We start from the raw sequence: 23,574 nt of genomic DNA, 5'->3' as shown, positions 1-23,574 counted from the left end.
AAACCAATCAGTAGACTGACATACCATTTTGAAAAAATAACGCTAAGCATCGAGTTCTTCTCCACTCAATTTCACATACTAATCAGCTTCCAGCTCTTATGCTTTTATGATTGCTGCCCATTTCCAGCAAAAGTGTTTTTTGGAAGAGTTTTAAAAGTAAATCTGTGAATAGAGCAGTTGTCATTTAAAGCAAACTATTACAGTTCACTTAATGAAATGTATGTAGCTGATAGAAATCCAACAACAACTTGTGGCTTTGTGTAATTATTATATTATGCAAACCACAGTGGGGAATTACACTTGTTAATGGCTTTATAAAATAAACCAAATACTTCTCGCTGCTGGGTGCAATTTGTAAAGGAAAAGCAGCTGTGTGAGTTTTGGTTTGATGCATTTAAATCAGTAATGTGAGGTTTCCAGCAAACCACACAAAACAGATTCTCTTATCACATACATACATACGATTACAAACAAGCAAACACATTAAAGCCTTTCACGTCTCATGGCAAGTGCTGTCAACTAACATTTCTATGGGACTTGCGGTTGCCTCGGAAACACAGTCCTCTTCCATTAACATCTTACATACTCATGCGCACATTCATAAATGGATCTAGGCATTCACAGATGCTCCTATTCTGGCCAGGTGCCAGACTTCGTGGTACACTTTTAACTCCTTGGTGCTCTAAAGGTGTCATATCTGCCAAGTGCTTTCCGAGCTGTTAATAATCTCTCTGTGGTGCAACTGTTGGCTGCTTTCCTACTTTACGTTCCTCGAATGTATGCAACGTGGGCAAAATTGTTGTCTCATATGATCCTGTTTGGCCACCGACCCAAGAGACAGATGGAGGCTTATTGTTAGCAGGCTTGCAGCTAAAATCGGCATGTGTGTGTCTGTGAGTGTGTGAGTCAATCTATGCACGCGCATGTGTTCCTGGACAATATCCCAGATATGAAATCTGTGTTTGATATCTCGTTGATAAGAGCAGAGGGAGCCCACTGAGCACCATATGACATGTATTTCCTGAGATGGAGCTGGAAAAAACAGAGAGTGACTGCAAGATGGAAAAAGACAGGCAGTCATTTTCACTTTCTGCTCATCCTTTTTCCTTTCATGCCAATTTGTCTGTTTGTTTCTTGCACATACATAATTACTGAATATGAAAAATGTAAGAGATGGCGAGTGGCTGTATATTATAGCCTTGTCATCGCATAATTGTCCATGTTCATGTTTGCTTTGAGATTTGAATCCTGGCAACATTATTACTAAAGCACTCAGCTTGTTGTGTTTCTGATTTCATTCCCCTTCTCTGTGCCTGCACCTCCATATGTTTTCCATTCTCATTATCCCCTTGTAGCATCTATCAAATACATGCTGAAGATATACAGTGGTAGTGAGAGGAAGAAATATTGTTTTCCAAGGGCTTTAAACATGGCTTAGAGGAACAACAAGCTCTTTAAATGCTTGTTCTTGAGGTACAATGGCCCTCTCTGTTGCTTTAGGGGGGTCTGTTTTCTTTGTAACTAAACGCAGGTAGCTAAGGTACACATGAAATGCCACCGATATGGGTCTTAACTACATAAACAAACCCTTTTGGGTTTCACACAACGTGCCATTTTGTAGAAGTAGGTATTAATGGTGAGTTTGAATGTATGTGTACAGAGATGGGGAAGAGTAAGTGATGGGAGTTAGGGCGTCCCATTTCAGAGGTCAATGCACTCATTCATATCAGCTGGGGGGGAGACCGAGAACTTTCTGGAATGTTCCAGACAAGGCGTCCATTTCTGAGTGGAGTATTGTGCGAACGAGACTCTGGACTTGACAGTTTGACACTGACTTTTCCCTCTCAAGTGGGAGTCTTTGTCCGATTCGAGTTAGCGCACACAACAGACCCACTGTTTACCCCATCGATAAAATAAAGAGTTTAAGTAGCTTCTGTTTTCCATCTGCAACATATGGTTTTCATCAGCTCATTTGAGGCAGGGTTAGTATGAATCTACAATTAAGAGTGGAGATCAGAAGCCTAAGCCCTGAAACCTTTTTCTCAGCTAGAGTTTCAAGAGCAAAGTCTTTAAAAAACAGAGCTTGATTGGGATCCATAATGTTCTTATTTATGACACAATAAAAGCGGTTTTATCTTGACAGCTGCTGATACACTCTCAGCTCATTCTCTTGTTTTAAAAGTGTGTAAATCTTTACTCATGCGATTAAATAGTCATATGTCTGTAAACTTTGCCAAGAGGGGGTGATTGATTATCTGAAAGGTCTCTTTGTGCTTTTTCGCCCGACAACTTTGGTTAGACCGAGATACTAATCTCGCATTGAGCAAGCAAAGCTTTGTGCTGGAATAGAGCTGTTTATGTCTCCAGGGTGGCTTGCGTGTGCAGGGTGATATAACTGCGATTATATGATCCACAAATGTAGGAAATCAAAGGGCTTGCATGTCTAAATACAGTGGTATGCAAAAGTTTGGGCACCCCTCTGAGATTTCATGACAATTTGCTTTTCCTTTATAATAGAAGATCACAGCAACAACATTTGTTTTCCTACAAAGATGTAGACGTTTTAGTGTTTTCCAGACCAAAATTCTTAGGGTAGCATTACATAGTTTTATTATAATAAAATAAAATGCAAAAAATGGGATGTGCAAAAGTTTGGGCACCCTTATAAATAGCATTCATTTCAACACCTGTACGGATTTATAGCTGACAGGTTGCTGCACAAAATTGCTTTGATTAGCTCATTAGACCTTCAATTACAAAGACAGGTGGAACCAATCATGAAAAAGGCTATTTAACATAGGTAATAGCTGGCTGTGCCTGGCCTAGGTTCTTTCTTAGGGAGTGGCAAGATGGGGACCTCAAAACAACTCTCCACTGACCTGAAAGCTAAGATAATCCAACATTATAAATTAGGAGAAGGGTACAAAAAATTATCTGACAGGTTTAAACTGTCTGTCTCCACAGTCAGAAACGTAGTTGTGAAATGGAAGGCCACAGGAACAGTCGTTGACGTTTTGTGTGGAAGAATGGGCCAAAATACCACCTGCCAGGCTTAAGGGACTTGTCTGTGGCTACAGGAGGCGTCTACAGGCCGTTATTGCAGCAAAAGGAGGCAATACTAAATATTAATGGAATTATTTCTTAGGGGTGCCCAAATTTATGCACATGCCTATTTTTGTTTGAATGCACATAAACATGTTTCTGTTTGACCAATAAAAGTTATTTCACTACTGAGATGTTTCTGTTACCATAAGGTATAACATATGTTAAAATGAAGTTGCTGCTTCAAAAGCTCAGCAAGTGACAAACTGATGCAGTGGTTTTCCTAAGGGGTGCCCAAACTTTTGCATACCACTGTATATGTACTTCTCAGCTCTGAGCATTGGCCTAGAGTCATCACACTTTGCTATATGCATGTAAGCTGCTTTCAAGGTGCTTGTGATGCTATGATCAGATTATTTTGCTCTTGTTGCAGCCCACAAAATAACCTGAAATTATGTTTAAAAAATGTACACCCTACGTTATGTGGCCACTGCAGACAAACTTTAAAGCAAACATTTGACAATTGGACAATAAGCTGAGGCTTCATGCCGAGAGTCAGATAAAAAGATCAAATCCATAGGATTAAACAAATAAGATGTAAAACAATAATTAGGGAGTTGCTTGTAGGCACGAGACGACTGTTTTCCTTTTGCTTCCAGTGTTTGTGCTAAGCTAAGCTAACTGTATCATGACTGTGGCTTCATATGCACATTGTGGTATCGTTCTTTTTTATCCAACATCTGGTATGAATGAAAAAAAAGCCTACTGTATTTCCCAACAATTTTAAAAAATGTGTTTGTCTTTTAAATCCATTGCACCACTGCTGGCATGATAAAACTATCTGCTGAAACCCTTTTGTCGTTATTTAAAGGTGGTTATTTACATTTCAGTTTGAACTTACTCCAGTTTTCCATTTCCATTTAAACAATTCAGTGACTCACAACAAAAGAATTTACTGTGATGAATAAATCTGTACGTTTTTGCCTTGTCGCTTCATCAGGCCATGTTTATTCTTGGCCATTAAGATTTTTGTAGAATCAGCCAATATAGGAGTCTAAATAAACGTCAGCTCTGCAGACGTTGATTCCCTGTGACTCTCTGGTTCCCCGGATGACCCAGCTAGAGGTTAAAGATGCCTGAGAACTGACTCCAGTCACACATTTGGGATTACAGAAGTCAACCTCTCTCATTCTTTACTAACTAGCAGACTCTTTCCCTCTGTTGAGCCAGGGGTCTTTTGTATTTCAAAGGCATGACCAAGGTCACTGGGTTCTTGCATCAGACGTTCCACTGGAGGCCCAATACTGGCTGGCAGCGGTTTATACCAACACTAAACTAATCAACGTTCAGGAGAATCCATTCGAAATCCCAGCGACTCTTACTTGAGGAAAAGTAATTAATACTTGCCTTGCAGATAAATGAACTTTTGTCCCAGTCTAATTAAACAAAACATTTGAATCAAAGAGCAGACTGCCTAGCCTTTTCAGTGGTTTTGGGTAGAATCAATAGCACAATCAAAAGTGTTTTAGTCAAACAGAATACATTTAGAGTCAACTCAAGGGACATGACAGTGCTTATATATTTCTCCTCCTCTGGATTCCTTTCATTTTTCTTTGTCTATCCTGTCAGTAAACAAACACAAACATCTAATTTGCATTTATGACAATCCGTCATTGTTTCTTACATCGACAGGATGATAATTTAAACTGATATCTTCTATTATTGTTATCTCCCACTGTATGGTTGTGTAAAACAAAATTAAAAAGATCAGTTATTGCGAGGCGGTGCACGGATTATCTCTTTATGATCATTTCCGCAGGTTATCTTTATATGATATATAATAAAATCCCATAAAACAAGGATGCAGGGTTTCTCTTGTGTGATGCCTGGCTTTTAACTTTGAGATTGAGTGTGTGTGACATGTGAATGACAGCTGGCCCATCTGGGAGAAATCTGAGAGTGACACTGGGACATCGTTCCTATAGAAAGCTCTGCAGTGCTCACCTGCTCACAGTACCTCCACTGTGAAATAGGATTCTGTGAAGAGCAGGCAGGGATAATATACAATCCAAAGACTTTGTAGGAGTTCAACTGTATTACTAAACTATATTAATCTAATTTGAACACTTATTTTGACTTATCTGTTTGGTTTCTTTCAGGTTATAAGAGAAGTCATTTTAAAAAGTATGAAGGATAAATCAATTCAAATCCGCTTGTTGTTTTCAGAAAAGCGGGAGAAAAATACTTTCTTTTCTTTAAGGAATCAGTTCGACTTTTGGGTCTTAAATTTGAAAAAATCATGTCTCAATTGTTGCTTTAATCACCAATTTCCTCTTCCACAAATATTTCCAATCGCAAGGGAAGTTGGAGACTTTGAAGTTGTTTGACTAAATGAGGAGTAATGAGGCACTTGTTGCAGTTCACCACCGGGTCAAGATGGTCCCTGGTGTGCCAGAGTTTAAGCCTTAGAAGGTTGCTTAATGTGATAGGCTACTTTCTAAATGTAAGGTTTAAGTTACTTAATTGCACATTATTATAACTTCTATATCACAGTCTGCTGTAGATGGGAAGCAGGAAGTTTCATTAGGAATTGACTTTTGTGGAATTGGTGCAAATATCTATGTCATCCTCAAATTGACTTGTCAAAACGTTGGTAAGGCTCCGACATGTTCGCTAGCATCATCCATTTAAGATATATAAAAAAGAAGATGGCCGATCTGTGGCTACAGTGACTAAATGTCCCTCATCTTCAAATGTGAATACTCATCAAGCCTGTCCACTGGATACACAGAGTGAACTGAAATCATCCCTCTATCAGACAACCCCTATATTCTGTAATAGCATTGGGTTAGCACTTTAAAATAAGTTTTGCATTATTGCCCAATTATTATGCTATTGAGCAACATATGCTAACAGACCAACCGAGGATGATGAACAGGGTTATGTAACAGCTGCTAAACATCAGCAGTGTTGGCGTTAAAAACATTCTGCCTTATGCAACGGCAAGCCTTGACTTTTTGTTGTTGCAACGTATTACTTTTTTATATGTATTCATAAAAATGCACCAGAAGTTAGTTTGCAGTAATTGCTTTTATTATTCAACCAGTGTAAAGGCAGCATTTCCTCTACATACAATAACAGTAGTGTAGGAGGCATAGGGCAAATAAGCATATGGAGTCGTCTGCTAACTTGTGGTGATTTTTGAACTGCTGGCAGCTACTCGCCTCTTCCAAAGCTTTTAGCTGAACCGATTGAAATGTGCTGGAGTGCTTCACTGTGACTTGGGGGCAGTAGTCTGTTTATTACTGTGTTAAAATAAGGAGGCTGCGTCATCAGTGCCTGCTGTTCCTGCTCTTCTCTCTCCAACACATTTCATGTCTGTCTATAATTTACCCGCTCATCCCTTTCCTGTTTCTACTAGCATGGAAAACAATTCTGCAAGAGGTAAATGATTAAACAGGATGTGTGTGTGAGTGTATTTATGTGGATGCCTGACAGCTAAGAGATACGATTTTCTTTAGATTGGTTATTACTACAACAAACCCTTAGGCTGTTTCTCTTTCTCTCTCTCTTTCTAACACACACACACACACGCAAAGACTGCGAAGGGACAAATAATTTGTCAGCAGCAGTCTGCCCTGTCGCCCTATCTCCTCTACAATTTCTTGAATGCTTTTCTGAATGATTTTTCTCTTCATTTTGCTCAAAGCCTGAAGGTTAAATATTCTTAGCTTTTAAACTACCACAGAGATGAAAGAGAAGCTAGTGTGTTTAACTGTGTCACCTTGACTTCAATAACACGGCATACAAATGAACCTCAAACAACGGAAATAAAAATGAAAAAGGTTTATTAACCGATATAATGAAATCAAAATGGTACTGGTAGCAAGAGAGTTTTATTTGTGTCTTATCACCACTGAGACACACATACAACTCCCTTTACACATAATCCTAAACAACAATTTAATATAAAGATTGTTTCAAATCATGATTGGAGAAGCTGTTTGCTTCAATCACCCTTATGGATGGGTGATATTAATCATAATTAAATGTACCATGTACTTATAAGTACAACACTGTTAAATGTTACATCTATATGAAATACATTTGGTTTATTGTTCATGATCTGGTCATTGGTATCAAAATCAATGTAAGTCAAATCAATAAAAATACTACTTTAAACATATTTAAGAAAAGTGCTCAGCAGTTATTTTAGCATTGTGATTGAATTTAAGCTAGTTTTTGTTTGTTTATTATTGAAGTTATTTTCTCTGTAGTGAAATGGATTCTTTATCCCCTCCCTCTTCCCTACATAAACTTAATACTGTGATATTTGATGATTTACGAAGTGTTGGTCCTGTGAGAATGCAATTATTGGGAACATGTGAAGATTTATTCACTGTAGTTTGTAGAAATACAAAACAACACTAATGTTCTGTTTCAAATTTGGGCCTAAAGTGATGCTATCCCTTTAAAATGGCACGCCAAACACCTTGCATGGGATCAGTCATTCAGGCTCTAATTTTCACAGTGGTACTTTACAACTCTCTGAATAGAAACTATTCAAACCCATAATCCAGAAATTCTGTAAACAATGGGTGCTTTGATTGGTTCAAACACAGCTTTTTAAGCTGATCTTACCCAGTGTTCCTTTAAAGCACCAGTCTGTGCTGGTTGCTGGTTAACAGGCTATTTTTTCACCTTGCCCATTCATAACTCAGTTTCTATAGGAATGTTCTCTTGAATCCCTTCATTGCTATTCATCAAGGTCACCAAAGGCGTCCTTGTCATCTTACTGGCAGAGCAACTGTCCTGCTTTGCAGCCCATTATTTATTCTGCGTCTCTGTGCTGAGAGAAAAGAGCAGGCAGCAAGCTAAAGAGAGAGATAAGTAAAAAAAAAAAAAGGGTTGAAAACCAAGAGAATAATGGGTTGGAAGTGGGAGGCAACACTGAAGTTTTAAGAGACAGAAGAGAAAAAAGTAAGATGGAGGGTGAGAGAAGGAGAACAGGGACATGGTAACATGATCTTCGAGATGAGAGCCTAAAGCAAGAAAAGGAAAGAAGGGGTATAGGTAGAGAGAAAGAGAGAGTTAAACGGCTGCTGCATTTGACACAGAAATTTCATCAGGGCCCCTTGAGGGCATCTTATGTGACAAATTGTGTTAAGAAGCAAGGAGAGTGAGCATATGGTGGCATGCAATATTGATGGTGCACAAGTGCCCATCTCTCGATGTGGCATAATAGCCCTGCAGTGATTTGAAAACATAATTTAAAACCCAGTGCTGTTGCCCCTCAGTCTCTAGTTAAGTCATTCAAGATTTAAAGACAAAAGTGAATACATGCCTTTTTTGCCCACAGTAACACAAAGTAGAACTTCAGTAGAGAGGAAGAACTGGTCTAAAAGAGAGACGAAAGATCAAGGAAAGAGAGAAAAGGGTGGGTGGGCGCATATGGGGAAAAAGGAAGTGAAAGGAAACAAAGGAAAGACGGATGGATCGAGAGATCAAATGACAAAAAGAGTAAATATCTCAGATGACCCAAAAAGAAAAGACATAAAGAGACACAAAAACAGGGATGTGGCAGTGTTGTTAAGTCAGTACTTTAACACACCCTTCAGAGGTCAAAGGTCAAACCCCTTTTGTGTGTATGTGGATAGATGTGTTTGCGCCTCTTACTCTTTGTTAGATTTGCAACTGATACAAAAAAGGGGACTGTCTGCTGGTTTGATTTGTGGTTTAAGATAGACTTACGTACACCTGTTTAAATGGTACGCATCCATCAAAAAAATAAATGCAGGCAGTTCTGTACCGCCAGAAACCCCCGTGAGAAAACTCTTTTTCAACTTCAAAGCATCTCAGAGGTGCTCATTGAACATGCATTGATTCTGCTGCCTGTTCTTCCTTCATCACCCTCCTGGGATTACTGAGCTCTAAGCCAGTGACTCACAGGGATGGAGGGAAAGCTCCTTATTGAGCCGTTCTACGCTGATTTAGGATCAGATAACCTTACAAGAATCTTAATCGCAGCAATTAGGGACTCAGAAGTTGAGGGGTTATTAAACATACCTTTCTGTGCGAGCGTAAAGGTGGGCAGCATGCAGGTGAAGGCTCCTCTTTGTCCTCCTCCTTCTTCTTAATCTGGCTGTCCTTCTTTAGTGTTCGAACATAAGAGATTCTCCTTTTAATACTCCTGTCCTGCTCCTCTGTTTCTGCTTTGGTTCCCCAGTTCTGAATAGCCTGTGTGGGACGTCCCAGGGGTGCAGGTGTTCCCCGCCAACCAGTCTCCAGGTAAACATGAACACACACACACAAGCCAGTGAGCAGAACACCCACACGCAGCAGCAATCCCCAGGTGAGTCTCTCTCTTCCCATGTCCATACACTGTGTTGTCCTTTTCTCCCCTCAGTCCATCTCTCCAACTAGAAGTTTAGTTTTTCTCTTTGCTGTTTCTATCCCATTCTACCTGGACTTGTTCTTAAAGAGTCGTCCTTCTTTTCTCTTCCCGTCCAGCTACTCCTTCCGTTCAGATCCAAAGTCCAGACACAGAGCAGCAAGTCAATGAAATACAAACATGTCAACGAGACCTCTGCGCATGAGTTATCCCACATGTGTCAGCCTGCATTCTAACCTGAATGATTTTGCGCATGCTAGTGTTCTGTCATGAGGCTCTGCAAACAGATTCAAAAGTACAATGTGTGCTGCCCTCTTTGAAAACTTTAGGAACTCCCTTTCACACTCCAAAGTCCCCCTTTCCCCAAACACAAACGCCCCTTTAATTTTCTTTCTGTCAGGCTCATATCACACACGCACCCCTCTGTTACTCTGCCCCCTCACACAGCTCAGGCCCCCCCCCCCTCAGACTCTCCGGTTACTGTGTAACTCTAGATCTGGGCAGGGCCTGCACTGCGGGCCCATGCAGGTCTCTGTCAGCAGCTGCGAACAAGTTGCCGCTCTCTCTAATCACAACAGCTTTGCCTGGATTTGTACGCTTTTGTCTTGGCTGCATATATATATAAAAACGGGAAAAGACATCTGATGTGTTAAAGCTTCTCAGTTAATTAGGTTTTTTTTCTTTCCAAAGTCAGGTTACAATAAGGATAATGTTCTAACCATGTTCCACTTTTTGCTGGTAGCAGTTTCTTATTTACCATAGTACCATAGCAACAGTTATATATTGAGTGCTGTATGCTAAACATACATTTTGTGTCACTGACAATCTCTGGCAACTTTCTGAAACTTCTGAGTTTTATTTTCTTTGGCATTTTCTTTGTTTTCGAAAATGAATGTGCAAGCCAACGCTGGTCTCACTATCTTCTTAAGTTTTTTAATTTCTCTCCAAAGCTCCACTAATCTGCCATTATTTTTAAACAAATTGATAATCAGAGCTCCTTATTTGGCTTGTATATTAAATATGTTATTGATATTTTCGACTGAAAAAGGACTCATCTATCAAGCCTACCAAAGCGGATAATCTTTGGCTCACAAACTTTAGATTTGTAGACAATATAGGTGTGCCCTGGCTGATTTACATTTTCAATTGAAATCTATTGAAATAAGCTTTCAATTACAATCATGGGCCAATCTCTACTGCCACCCGGTGGTTACACATGGACACTCTTTACCTCCATATGGATCTGATTACAACCTTATGTGAGTCTGTGACTGCCTGAAGAGATTTAGTCAGATGTTAATTTAACTGGTTATAGGACTGAAAGCAATGAGAGTATTAGGAAAGAATGCAGTCTGATAAACTGACTGAAGTTTCATGCAGAAATGGTTTCTTTAACACAACCATATCTGGGCTCTCGGCTTTTATACATGTACACACAGTGGGGGGCAATGTGTGAGTGAATGTGATGACGGATTATGTCGTGTGCATTCACACAAAGAAATCCAAATTTATCCTGAAAACATCTAATGAAATGACCTCAGAATATAAGACACATGTATCATGTACATGGAGAATTCTTTTTTTTTTTTCAGGTTGCACAAAGGAGATTTTTTTCCCTCTCTGCAAACAGTCATACACATATTGAAATGATTTGTCACATGGAACGCTATGTGCACATAACTCTATGTGCACACAACGCTATGTGCACACTTCCTTCCCCTCCTGTCCTCCAGAGAGCAAAGATCATGTTAACTTGATCAATTAGCTTCTACTTATTTAGACGTGTCCACCAAGCTATGACTCACACAATTTGTCTGCACATATGTGAGTATTGGCTATAAAAGGCATGTGAGCTGAGGCTAAAAGATTGGCTCCTTCCTTTTTAGGTTTAGAAACGTAAGATAAAGAGTGAAGGCTACATGCAGGTGGGATTTACTTCACGCTATCATGTAAACAAACAGCAGGGCCTCTGATATAAGACTGTGTGTTGTGGGCAGGTTTCACAACACACAAGGTAGAACAAGATTAAACTAGACTGAAATAGGTTTGTTTACCCAGTAAAATAAAATTAAAAAACACTGAGACATAGATAAAGTTGTTGCTTGGTGGGAAGCAGCTGGTTGAGACGGGAGCAGGTGAACGTTAGTGTTTTCTTTCAGCTGAGGCCCAAAATACTGCATAAACAAACACACAGTTCACAAAGTCTGATGAAAACACAGCACAAACTTAATTTGCATGAATTTAGTTACCCAGAAATATTCCTCATATCTTCTATATATAGCAAGAAAAAGTTAGTGATGATACAAAAGTATATTGAACCTTATATATAATATATATATAGATTATATAGAATATAGATTTTTGTTATAGGTTGTAGTCTCTAACACCATAGCATAACATGAATGTGTAAGAAGACAGCTCCATGTGTGATTTATGGCAACAGCATCTGTTTGTGCTATAAATCAATCTGCTTTTATTTTTGTTTTTTGGACTCCGGAAATAGTTAATACTCCTAAGACTATAACGCAGTTAAATGATTTAGTTGAAATGTAAACGTTACTCCTGAAACTGAAGTAGACTCTTTTATTTCAATGCTGCTCAGTATTTGTAAAGTGTCTGCATGAATTACCTATTTCAGTTATACCTCCACTGTTTGATTATTTCCCATTGGATGAAATGGAGCAGATGGCGAGTCAGTGCGACGGCAAAAACAAACACTGTGAAGCTTGTAGTCCTGCCGAATCCAGACAAGACTAGGAGCAGAAAGTCAATAGGGTCACAGCTACTGCACAAATAAATCATTAATCAAATGCTTCAAAAGCAACACTTGCAGACAGATATAAGAGAGGTTTGGAGATCATAGGGGTTTTGTGTCAGGAATTAGCCTTTGGTGTTGAGGATTTGTCTAAAAAGTTGTATATATAAGAGTAAGGCAGCTGGGATGTGATTACAAACATTCTGAAAAAAGGGAAACAAAACTGCATCTTTCATCAAAACTGAATAAAAATGCATGCATCGACACAAACGAACATGTAAGGCCTGTAATCTGTTCTGTTTTGGGGCTAACATGTAGCAATTAGAGTGTAAGAAGGCCTGATTTACCCTTAAGGACTAATGTCCAGTCACAGGCTATTCATAAAAGCACACAGACACACACAAGCAAAAAAATAATAAATACCCACACACATCAGACCAGCATTTCATGTTTAGTATCTTGTGTTTGTGCTTTTAATTGATTTGTGATAAATGCCAAATATTTCATGAATCTCAAATTTGATAAATCGTGTTTATCGTTGTGTTATTTACACTGATTATTTGGGGAATTTGGACTATTGCAAAGTGGTTTGTGAATGATAGTTTTGGTGGAATTGTAAAATGGGCATAGGTCGCAGCTCTGTGTTATGAGAACAAATGGAAAGAGAGGACAAGATGAATATTGTTTGCTTAGAGATTAACTAAAACCTTGTGGTGATTGGAAACTCCCCAGCTCATTACCACTAAGCGTTAGTTGTAAACGCTAGGCATATCTACAGCAGCTGCTTTTCCCTTTGGCTTAAGAATAGGTTTATTTGATAAGACTAACACCTCAGAAGAAATATGGCTCCATGATGTCAGGAGTCCAGTGTTGCCCTTTGGCACTCTATTTAACAGAATAAATAGTTATAAGACTGACAGAACAATTCTTATATATATATATATAAATTCATTTTAATAAAACAAAAACAGAAAAAAACAAACTCAACATTAGAATGCATTGATTGTGTTCATAGCGACCTTTCTCTGTGATGTTTCAAACATCATCAATCAGGTGAAGGGCGTGTTCACGTTGATTTAGTAAGTGCAAGCGGACCCCTCCGTTGCGTCGGTCTCTGTGTGTTTGTGTGTCTGTGCGTGCGTGTGTGCGCGGGCACGCCCCTACTACCCTCACTCCGCTCTCTGGAAGTCACAGTTGAATATTTAGCGTTGAAGCGCTCAGGATCCTCTGCCCGCCCGGAGAGAGACGCACCGGGAGACACGAGGCGCACACGCATCGTCCCACAATGACCGTAGAGAGAATATTCGACGAGATCGGACATTTCAAACGGTATCACTTAAAACTTAGTTGGCATATTTCCTTTGCTCTGTGGTTTATATCGCGCTGTTTTGGTCGTATTATCAACAGTTGGGTAGTTTTGGAATACTAACTTCCCAATTTATTTATTAAATTCCACGTGCGTTATAAAACAAACACAAAAAAAGAGCTCAAGCACTTTGCACAATGTTAAGCTACCTGTGCACAATGCTTTTGGATCATTTGAATACACATTGTAACACATCTTAATGATTACGGGGGGCTAGCCTAACCCGAGAAGAACTAGTCTGACTTTGACTGGAACTGTATCTCTTTTGTTTATTGCATGAAAAGCTAAAATACAAATGTAATGCCTGAATCTCACTTTTTAGAAGCTGTTCCAGTTCTCCTTATAAGCCAAAAAGTGCTAAATTAATGTTGTTTCTTTATTAATTAAGTTTTCACACAAATCACAAGCCACTATATGTTTTTATTTGCTTTCCTCTTTGATAACATATACAAGATTTGTAGTTTTTATTTGTTTGGTAGCTGAAAAGAACTTATACACTCCAAAAAAAGAAATGTATAATAATGTATAGGAAAACTTATTTGATAAGTTATCTCACCACTTACTTAAATCCTATGCAGTATGCAATGTTGGCTTGTTTTGAATGCCCCTAAACACTGCATATGTTGTTCAAGCACTCAAGCAAAGCTTTATATTAGTTAGAGTTGTTATGGTGACCTCTTTGCTGTTATCTGTTCAATTGGAGAGCTAAAAGATTGCATGCAATTCTCTCATCATCTCTGGTGTCAGCGCGTCTTAATGCATTTCATTTCTCCCCAGATTTCAGGCATGTCTGTACTTTGCAGCAGTCTTCCAGGCCGTAGCCTGTGGGATCCACTACCTGGCCTCTGTATTCTTAGTGCAGACACCAAACTTTGTGTGTGGAGGGCCAGGCAACATCACTGAGGTCCTATATGGTAACCTGACGGCGTCCAGCCTGGAAGACATTCTACCAATCTTCAAGGCGGGGACTGGGCCCTTGGTAGTGACGACGGCTGAGGGAGAACAGTGGGAGCTCAGCAGGTGCAGCGCCATGCGTATCAACCCACAACCCTTTAGAAACAACTTATATACCAACAAAACAGTGAAAACCTGCGATGGTAACTTTGTTTACGACCTCACTGAAGTTCACCAAAGCATTGTAACCGACTGGGACTTGGTGTGCGAAAAGGACTGGCTGGCTAAGCTGTGCCAGCCCACTTTCATGATGGGAGTGCTGATCGGAGCGTTGGTGTTTGGGGACATTGCTGACAGGTGAGCAGGGGATGCACTGGAGGAAAAAGGGGGAGGGTACTTTTTTTGCAGAGCGAGAATCATCACAGGCGGCGTAAATTACGTCATATGAGACACATGAACCATAATCTTCTCTCGTAGGAATGTAAACAAGAGCACAGGTTCAGGTAGTGCAGGCTGCGGCTGAGAGAGCCTTAATACTTTACACATGTAGTCATAACTTCAGGAGACATCTTCGCACTTTAAAATGATACTGTCATCTCTCATGCTCAGTGGTGTTTATGGGAGTGCAGGACAGAGTTGCTTTCGAGCATGTAGACAGGAATCATGTCAGGAGAGGGATGAAGAGACTGACATTATGGTTGGTGTGGATGATGGGATTGAGGGAGGACAAACAGAAAGGAAAAGTAATGAGGGAGTCAGGTAAACAATAGGCACACTTTGGACTGATCAGGGGATCCAGCCAAACTGCTCAGTCAAAACTGAAGTGATAAACATTAAGGAGAAGTACTTTGGTCTGATAAAGTCAGTCGAGTGAAAACTTGCTTTGATGTTTGCCGGCCTTATCATAAGTAAGTAGTTAAAATTAGTTTGTTAATCATCATCCCACCACACTGTATTTTATCTTGTGGTTTTGTCCGGGGTCTAATCCACCATGACTATCAGTTGAATGCTTTTATGGGCTGAGCATTCACATTTTATGGTCAGGTTATGCTAGTTAATGAAGTGCTTGAGAATCTCTTCCATGTTGAATGCAAAGTGCAGTCACATGTTAATGTTATACCCTGCAGACACAGCTGGAAATATTAGTGTTTGGTATTGTACAGGTAGAATTCTGGCAAATCTGTAAGGTACGGCGCAAAGGGTTTGACACAAAATGCTGCAGGGAAAATTATGACTTGTTTAGTACAAAAATTTGATAGTATGGCTGGGTTTGACTGAACACATTTTTAGTCTCACCCTCAAACTATGTTGTTGATTAATTGTTAGTTGACTTGAATATACAGATCTATAAAACTGAATTTCTCTTCAAAGAATCCCTTAAAAGCACCATTTCAACCCTGTTTGAATGCATTGTTCATCTGTAAATTTAGGTGAGCTCAATTACTTGATCTATATGTCTCTCTATTTCCCCCTCTCACTTCCTTCATTGGGATTTTCTCTCCTCCAGAATTGGTCGCGTGAGGATCATGATGTTCACCAGCCTGTGTCAGTTCGTGCTTGGGGTTTCTGTAGCATTCTCTGGAAACTATTATATATTTGTGGTGCTCCGCTTTCTTCTTGCAATGGTAAGTTTGTGTGTACTGTATGCGTATGTAACCGTGTTTGGTCATGCATACCGTGGTGTGTATAATTTGAGGAACTTTCCAAATCTTGTAGAATGATATAAGGTCATATGAAAAAAGCAGTAAGGTGAGCAACTGGGATGTGTATTTCTAGAACAAGACCTCGCTGTTAAGAGTAGCAAATGCGTCCAGAGCTGGGAAGGGACTTTCCACTCTCTGTTTTTTAAAACAACTTCTTAAAGTTTATCATCCATCTTTCTTATTTTCTAACAATCTCTTGGCTACTAGCTTATGTTCTCTATGAATACCACCTTATGTTAGTCACATTGCAACCGAGCCAACATGCAGATCCGCAGCATGTTTTTCCAGCTGTATATAATAAGAACATATTCACGTAGCTCTGAGAGAAAAAGGATAAGGTCATATAAAACAAGACAATGCAAGAAATGTGCAGACTTTATACCACAGTTGCTCACACTTCTTTATAATCAAGAATACATGTCAATGTAAAGGTCATGTTAAGGTCATGAGTTGAGTTGATGTTCTTCTAAATAGTTAAATGTAAACACCTGATTTAATTTGTAAGATTAAAGCAGGTCCGGTACTGGTAAAAGTCAGCAACAGTCAAGTAAACTGAAGCACCCTGTTTAACATACACAATTATTAGGAATCTAAGGGGATAAACAGTTGTAGAGTGAGAAAGTAAGAGTATGTTTGTGAGATAGAATTGTACAGAATGTTGTTTTTGTGTACAGGGTTAATATAATATGTGCACAAAACAACAAGTCTGAGGAAGGGAGTCATTACGACTAGGGTTAGTCCACGCAGTAAAGTTGTGCTGAAAGAGCCCTTACAGTTGTTCAAAGTTTCTCTCCTCCTCTATCCTACCATCCCCCCCGAGTCCTACCCAGCTACAGCTGTTGTTTTTCACATAGAAACAGACACTCAGATAGGGTTATACTGCAGAGCCACTCTGAACACAGTGCAGACACAGTCTAATAAAAAGGGACTTAACACCTGATTACTGCCGTAGCCTATGCATAACATGGAAATTAAAATACTAAATGTTCGAAGTTCTGACAAAGAAAACAAGGGTTCAATGTTACATGAAAGGTTATATATAGAGCAACATATTACCATAAATTTGAAATCTTGTGAACATCATGAACGACTGAAGCAAGCAAGTGCTTATACATAACAGCCGGACATTGTGACTCCCCGTGGTAACTATACCTACACAGTGTGGACAAAATAAAACTGAAAATGAAACTAATTAAACAATTGCTATATGCAATGCTTTTTTCCCCCATAATAAATAACCCCTCAGGAGTCTGTATATCAACAGAAAATGATATTCCTATTCATGTATCTCCGATCTTTCTTCCCCCTTTTTTCCATTTTATCTTCCAATTCTCCTTCCCCCTCCCTCCTGTGTACCTCCTTTCCTCTTTCCCATCTTTGCGTTTGGCAGGTGTCCAGCGGCTACCTCGTGGTGGTGTTTGTCTACGTCACTGAGTTCACTGGAATTAAGGTACGCACATGGACCTCTATGCACGTGCACGCGGCCTTTGCTGTCGGCATCATGGTGGTGGCTCTGACCGGTTACCTGGTGCGGGTCTGGTGGATCTACCAGATCATTCTCTCCACCTGCACCTCGCCTTTCCTGATCTTCTGCTGGAAGTTTCCTGAAACACCCTTTTACTTGATGGCCAAGGGCCGTTACAAGGACGCTCAGACCCTGCTGGACACGATGGCCCGCTTCAACGGCCTTGAATGCAAGCTAAAGGTGCAGGAGCTGCTGGAGCCGAAGGACAGAGAAAATGGCAAACCTCTGCTGGAGACGGAGGAGGAGGAGCGGCAAGCACAGTCTGAAAAGAAGCTTTCCATCCTGGATCTGTTCGGCAGCTGGAGGATGGCGGGCCGTACATGCACAGTGTGGTCCATCTGGTTCATCGGCAGCCTGGGCTACTATGTCTTCTCTTTGGGATCAGTCAACTTAGGAGGAAACCAGTACATGAACCTCTTCCTAGCTGGTAAGTGATTGGCTGATCAGTGGTACTGATACTGCTAAATTATACAACAACATCAGAGTTAGGTCATGTAACGTTAAGTATATTCATATTTGTATTTTTGACAACAGCTGTTCTGCCTAAACAACCTGTGAGCTTTAAATGAAGATTGGGCCTTTCTCTTTGGTTTGCCAGTGTGTGTGTGTGTGTATGTGTGTGTGTGTGTGTGTGTGTGTGTGTGTCTCAAATGAGGCTGTTTACTAAGTTGGCTGCTCTGATTTTAGTAACACATACAAATTAGACTGTGAGCAATTAAAATAACAGAATAGTTTCCCTGTATTTGTCCTCTGATTGAGAAAATAAAATTGGTTATGTCCCAAACATTTTTTTTTTTTTTAAATAACAAAACTGATGAACATTTGATGCAATGCAATTTTGTTGCTACTGATTTATTGTACTTCCTTTACACATTACAAACATTTATAATCCTCACCCATGTCATTTGGGGACAAACCTTGCATCACAAACCTTGCAGATGCAGGTTATTTCTAGGTCCCCTAGATAGAGTTTCCCGTGTCAGTGTGTCAGTACCACTATAACCTCTCACTGACAGCTGCTGTAATGGGGTCTTTCCAGGTGCCGTGGAGGTCCCCTCTTATCTGGTTGGCTGTTTTGCAATGGATCGGATTGGCAGGAAGAAGACTTGTGCCCCAGCTCTGCTCCTGGCCGGGGTCGCTTGTATGCTCATCATTGTGGTACCTGCTGTACGTACTGAGAGTGTGTATGAGAGTAAGACATTGAAGTGCGGGTATTTTTTTATCTTAGACTGTGATAATCATGCTTTTGGTTATTTAGATGCATCATGAACACTTTTATTTCTTTGTAACTATAAAACTACTATATACTCAACACAAATTTCAGTGTCTCCATAACAAATATCATAATTACGAGTAATGCAATTCAATTCTCTTGACCCCAAATTTAAAGAAAATGTGCCAGATGACATACATATCATTATGTCATACTCAATATAAAACATAACCATTAAAGGAAAGCCAGAAAAATGTTATAAATAACATCTGTAATAAAAGGCCTTTTGAAAGTAATTTCACTTTTAACTTGCGTAGCGTTAGCTCTTGAGTTTAGTGCCCTGAAATAACCCCAGGTTCGGACTGTTGAACCCTGATATACAACACATGCAGTTCCCAGTATTGGTGCTCTGAGCTCTGACCCAATTGAGTGCTCCTCCTGTTGCGTAATGTCCAAGTTAATATGCCCTTACATTCAAAGCCTTTAAAAACTGAGTGGTCAGCAAGCGTGAGATGAAAAATAGTAACATGGAGACAGGACAGAGAGTCATCTAGCTTTTTTCTACTTTTCCTCTCTACTTATGTCACTGTGCAGACTTAAATCTCACATACCAGAGGGCATGTAACCTAATTTAACATAACTCACTATTACTATTTGAAAAGAGTTTCCCAGGGGACATTAACATTGAAATGACTTAGGATGTCTCAGTGTCAGGAGCATCATACAATAGATCCTTGCATTTTATTTTTATCCAATGAGAGAAAAGAAGGGTTAATGTTAGGGTTAGCTTGGCAATCATTATTACTTTGAGAATGATAGCTTATCTTCTCTTCTTTCCCACTTATGTACACTTTCTTTGCAATAGCTGTGTATGTTTTCATAAATTCTGATCCTTTTTATTTTCACCAAACTTGGCATTAGTCCCACTCTTTGTATACAATCTGTAATTCTTTACACAATACATGTGTCTTTTTTGGGTCTGATGTTCTATCCATTCTTGTTGAGCACGTTTCCTCAGAAGTTCCTGACGATTTGAAATGCAATCCTCGCAGTCAAAACCTAATTTGGTCTCAGGAAATACTCAACAGACTCCCTTTTTATAATGCCTACTCTGAGTGCTCCTGCTCCTGAATGCAGTGTTTGTCCACACTGCTACACTTTACTATGTTAGTTTGAAAGTTACAGTAATAGCTCTCACAAGCCCTTTCCCCTTTCTGTGTATTTTGTCCAAATTGAACTGAGGTTTCCTCATCTTCATTGGTGCCCATCAGCTGGCGTGGGGTTTGACAGAACCTTCAGAGCGACCCTCAGCGGCACAGTTTACAGGTGCAGGGTTGTTTCCAAAGTTCCAGTCCACACTAGATTTATTTCAATATATTTTTGCCACACTTAATGTGATAATGACCATGCAAATATACCATATTACTGGCAGCTTTAAACCAACAATATAAGATAAGAGTAGTGGTATTTCACCGGCGGCCGAAGCCTCCCACTTATTCTTAATTATTCAGTTAATTCTTGCAAAAATATTAAACAACAAGTTCATTCAACACAAGTACATCTAAAAAAAGGATGTTGGATTCAAACCAACAAGTTATTAAAAGCTTGTTTGGAGTAAATAACCTCTCACAGCCTCCCTCTTCTCTCTGTGTAACTTTAGAGTAGTCAGTTCTATTCCATGTATGTGTTGTTGTCTGTATCTGTCGCTTCATAGTTCTCCAGGTTTTTTTTTCTAATGCAGCAAATTTTAATAATGGAGTACACTAAAAGTGACTATGGGAGCAATCATTCCTTCAGTTTATTTGATCACTTGCGAGAAACTGTGATCAAATCTGGTGAGATTGATCTTCAGTCCATGGAGTTTTTGTGTGATCATCTGTGCCCTTGTTTGACGCTCGACTGTTATGGTTGTCAGGGGTATAGTGAAAGTTCTGAAGGTCAAAGGTCATGTGTTTTATTTTTGACATCTCATCGTGACCCCCCTCTCTTTTCCACAGGACATTGATGCACTGGCCATCGCTCTGTGTATGATAGGGAAGTTTGCAATCGCAATCGCCTTTGGTCTCATCTACCTATACACCTGTGAGCTTTACCCAACCATTATCAGGTCAGTTCAAACGGAGAAGTTTCAAAATGCTTCTTCAAAAACCAAAAGAACTTATTTGTGTTAGTATTCTTTGCAGCCCTTTTATTCCATTAACCCCATTCCACAGAATATTGTTATCTGACCAACTTTTTCTTAAAGGAATGTTGCTTATCATATAGTTTATAATAACTGAGTCTTGTTTAAACTGTCAGTACCCTGACGTCACTGAATCTGTCTTCTCTAATGTTGCTGACTGTGTGCATGATCTCCCTCTAGGTCTCTGGCAGTGGGTAGTGGCAGTATGATGTGCCGTGTGGGCAGTGTGGTGGCCCCCTTCTGTGTGTATCTGGCTGATTACTGGATCTACCTACCTCAGGTATACATGTTCTCCTTTCAATGCCTCTCTCTTTTATTTAAGGTTTAATTTCCTTGTCCATTCTGTCCTATTTAAACCGTGTTGCCATTATGCCTAATTAAGCTACACAAGTATCCTGCCAACAAAACACATTTTAACAAATAAATTCCTTTCTAAATTCGTACCGATCCCTGTGTAGCTCATCGTGGGAATCTTGGCTTTCATTATTGGAGTGCTGACGTTGTTGTTGCCTGAGACCCTTGGCAGACCTCTCACAACCACTTTGGAAGAGGCTGAAGCTCTGGGAAGGGAGTCCATCAAGAACAACTCGACCCTGGGCAATAAAGATGCTGAGGACGGGTTGGAGATGAACCAACATGAAGCCAAGGCCTGAGTTGTACACTGCTGGAAACCCAGAGAGACTGACTTACAATGAAGCTTTGAGGGACACAAATAAAGGAAAAGAGAGAGGAAAAGGTGCCTGCAAAAAGTGGAAAGAGTACCATCATTGATTTTGTTAATTGTTAAATAGAAATGAAAAAAACCTTGAGCTTTTATAAGAACTTGAAAGGCCATGTTTGTCATATTAGTAAGGCTGCTAGACTGTCAGATGGCCAGAAATGCAAAAATAACACCCACATTGTACAGAACTGAAATAATCTTTTATAAAGGAAATGATTTAGATACCTCCCTAACTGTTCGATCAAAAGAGTTGGACATTGCTGTGCCTGGAAGCTATAGTATTAATGCATACATAATTATTCATTATATTATTCTAAACACACAATGCAATTCATCTGTCCATGATACACAAAATGGAATGTTATATTCTAAAGAATTGGTGCCTTATTTTTTTTAAGTGACCTTTTATAATGTTAATTATTTTTATCTCAGGGCATTCAGTTTTGGATATCACTGTGAAACTATCCTGACTGTACCTTTTACTTTCAAACTTTGACAGTTCCCTCAATTCTATCTTGTTTAAGATGCTGTTGCTAGCTTTAACTTTGTTATCTGATGTAAGTGTGTTTGTGAGCTTTCTTGTATGAGTTTGTTGTTGATGTCCTAGTTATTGTAATGATTTTTCTATTCATGCAAACTAGGTGCTGGACATAATGAAGGAAATGTAATATCTCATTAGATTATGTTCCAGAGTAAAAATGTGATCTCTAGTGTTTGGACCAAAGACAGGGATAAACCACAGCAGTGTGGAGATGTATTCACCTGCTTTGCAATATTGGAGTATAGTACTAGCATGTTGGTTTTTTTTGTTTCATATGAAACTAGTGGCTCAATAAATCATGATAATCAACTGACATCCTAACAATAACGACCAGAAGATGAAAGTGTTGATATTTATTCATCAATTCCGAAGAGTTTGACAATCAACAGTTTTCTCGATTTGTAAATGAACAGTTTGTTTGTTTCATTTAATTATTGACAAATAAATTATCTTCTTTATTACACTGCACGTTTCAATCTATCTTGCTTATATGTATCTGCTGTAAAAACTATAGTTCGACAACATTTAGTGAGAAAAATAATATTTTGACAAATTACCTAATGACCTTGGCAAGTTAGAACATCTTCTTCCTCTTCCTTTTTCTTCTTCTCTGTTGGTTAACAGTTCATCTTGGTGCTGGAAATGTAAGGAATCAATTTTTTCAAACAAGAATATAGAAAAAAAGCCACCTCCACTAACAGCTTCCTATTTGTCTTCCCCATGGCACCACCCAACACATGAACCAACCATCTGTTCAACTTCGGAATAGAAAACTCTGCTGATCCACAGCGGTGTACAATATCTGCTGTGTATTTGTGTAAATGGAAAAGCTAGGGTTATGCACTTTAGTTTGAATGTTGGAAATAAAGTCATAGTATAGTAAGTCGAAAAAGTCCTAGTATACTCCTGTATGTCAAAAAAAAGTAATTGCATGTTGAGCAGTTTAAAAAAAGTCATAGTATAGTATGTCGAATAATATTGTAAAATGCATAGCATAGTAAGTCAAAGTCATAGAATAGCTACTGCACTAATTGAGTATGTCACCAAATGATTTACATAAAAACAACAACAAGGGGACAATGGTTTGGATGCTGCTCTTTTAGTAGATGTCTATCAATCCGATGTGTTTATCAGTATCGGAGGTTTATGGAAGGTTGAGCATGAGAGATCTGCTGCAGAGGCCATCACAAACTTCTTCACACAAGTTTTTAACAAAAACTAAGTAAAGTGTAGACAATAGC

At 39.3% G+C, this 23,574-nt stretch overlaps 2 protein-coding genes across 2 annotated transcripts in view; one reads left to right on the top strand and one right to left on the bottom strand.

Moving 5' to 3' along the window:
- Nucleotides 1–9,786, bottom strand: part of mettl24 (methyltransferase like 24) — a 28,331-nt gene extending 18,545 nt beyond the window's left edge. The window contains exon 1 of the mRNA XM_063901809.1: nucleotides 9,109–9,786. Within this exon, the coding sequence (XP_063757879.1) occupies nucleotides 9,109–9,420 (312 nt within the window). The 5' untranslated portion in view covers nucleotides 9,421–9,786. The remainder of the gene's footprint in view (nucleotides 1–9,108) is intronic.
- Nucleotides 9,787–13,316: 3,530 nt separating this feature from the next.
- Nucleotides 13,317–22,796, top strand: slc22a16 (solute carrier family 22 member 16). The gene is made up of 8 exons (XM_063902210.1): nucleotides 13,317–13,517; nucleotides 14,332–14,805; nucleotides 15,956–16,073; nucleotides 17,542–18,103; nucleotides 18,716–18,843; nucleotides 20,887–20,996; nucleotides 21,252–21,351; nucleotides 21,530–22,796. Exons 1-8 carry the CDS (start codon nucleotides 13,474–13,476, stop codon nucleotides 21,722–21,724), a joined length of 1,731 nt encoding a protein of 576 aa, XP_063758280.1. The 5' UTR covers nucleotides 13,317–13,473; the 3' UTR covers nucleotides 21,725–22,796.
- The last annotated feature ends 778 nt before the right edge of the window (nucleotides 22,797–23,574 follow it).

The sequence above is a fragment of the Eleginops maclovinus genome, chromosome 15 (genome assembly GCF_036324505.1).
Source record: "Eleginops maclovinus isolate JMC-PN-2008 ecotype Puerto Natales chromosome 15, JC_Emac_rtc_rv5, whole genome shotgun sequence".
Classification (NCBI taxonomy): domain Eukaryota; kingdom Metazoa; phylum Chordata; class Actinopteri; order Perciformes; family Eleginopidae; genus Eleginops; species Eleginops maclovinus.
This window is presented reverse-complemented; position numbering and strand designations above follow the sequence as displayed.

Coding starts and splice junctions, on each gene's coding strand:
- slc22a16 (XM_063902210.1), top strand. CDS start 13,474: ATGACCGTAGAGAGAATATTCGACGAGATCGGACATTTCAAACG. Junction 13,518..14,331: donor GAGATCGGACATTTCAAACG/GTATCACTTAAA, acceptor ATTTCTCCCCAG/ATTTCAGGCATGTCTGTACT. Junction 18,104..18,715: donor CATGAACCTCTTCCTAGCTG/GTAAGTGATTGG, acceptor GGGTCTTTCCAG/GTGCCGTGGAGGTCCCCTCT.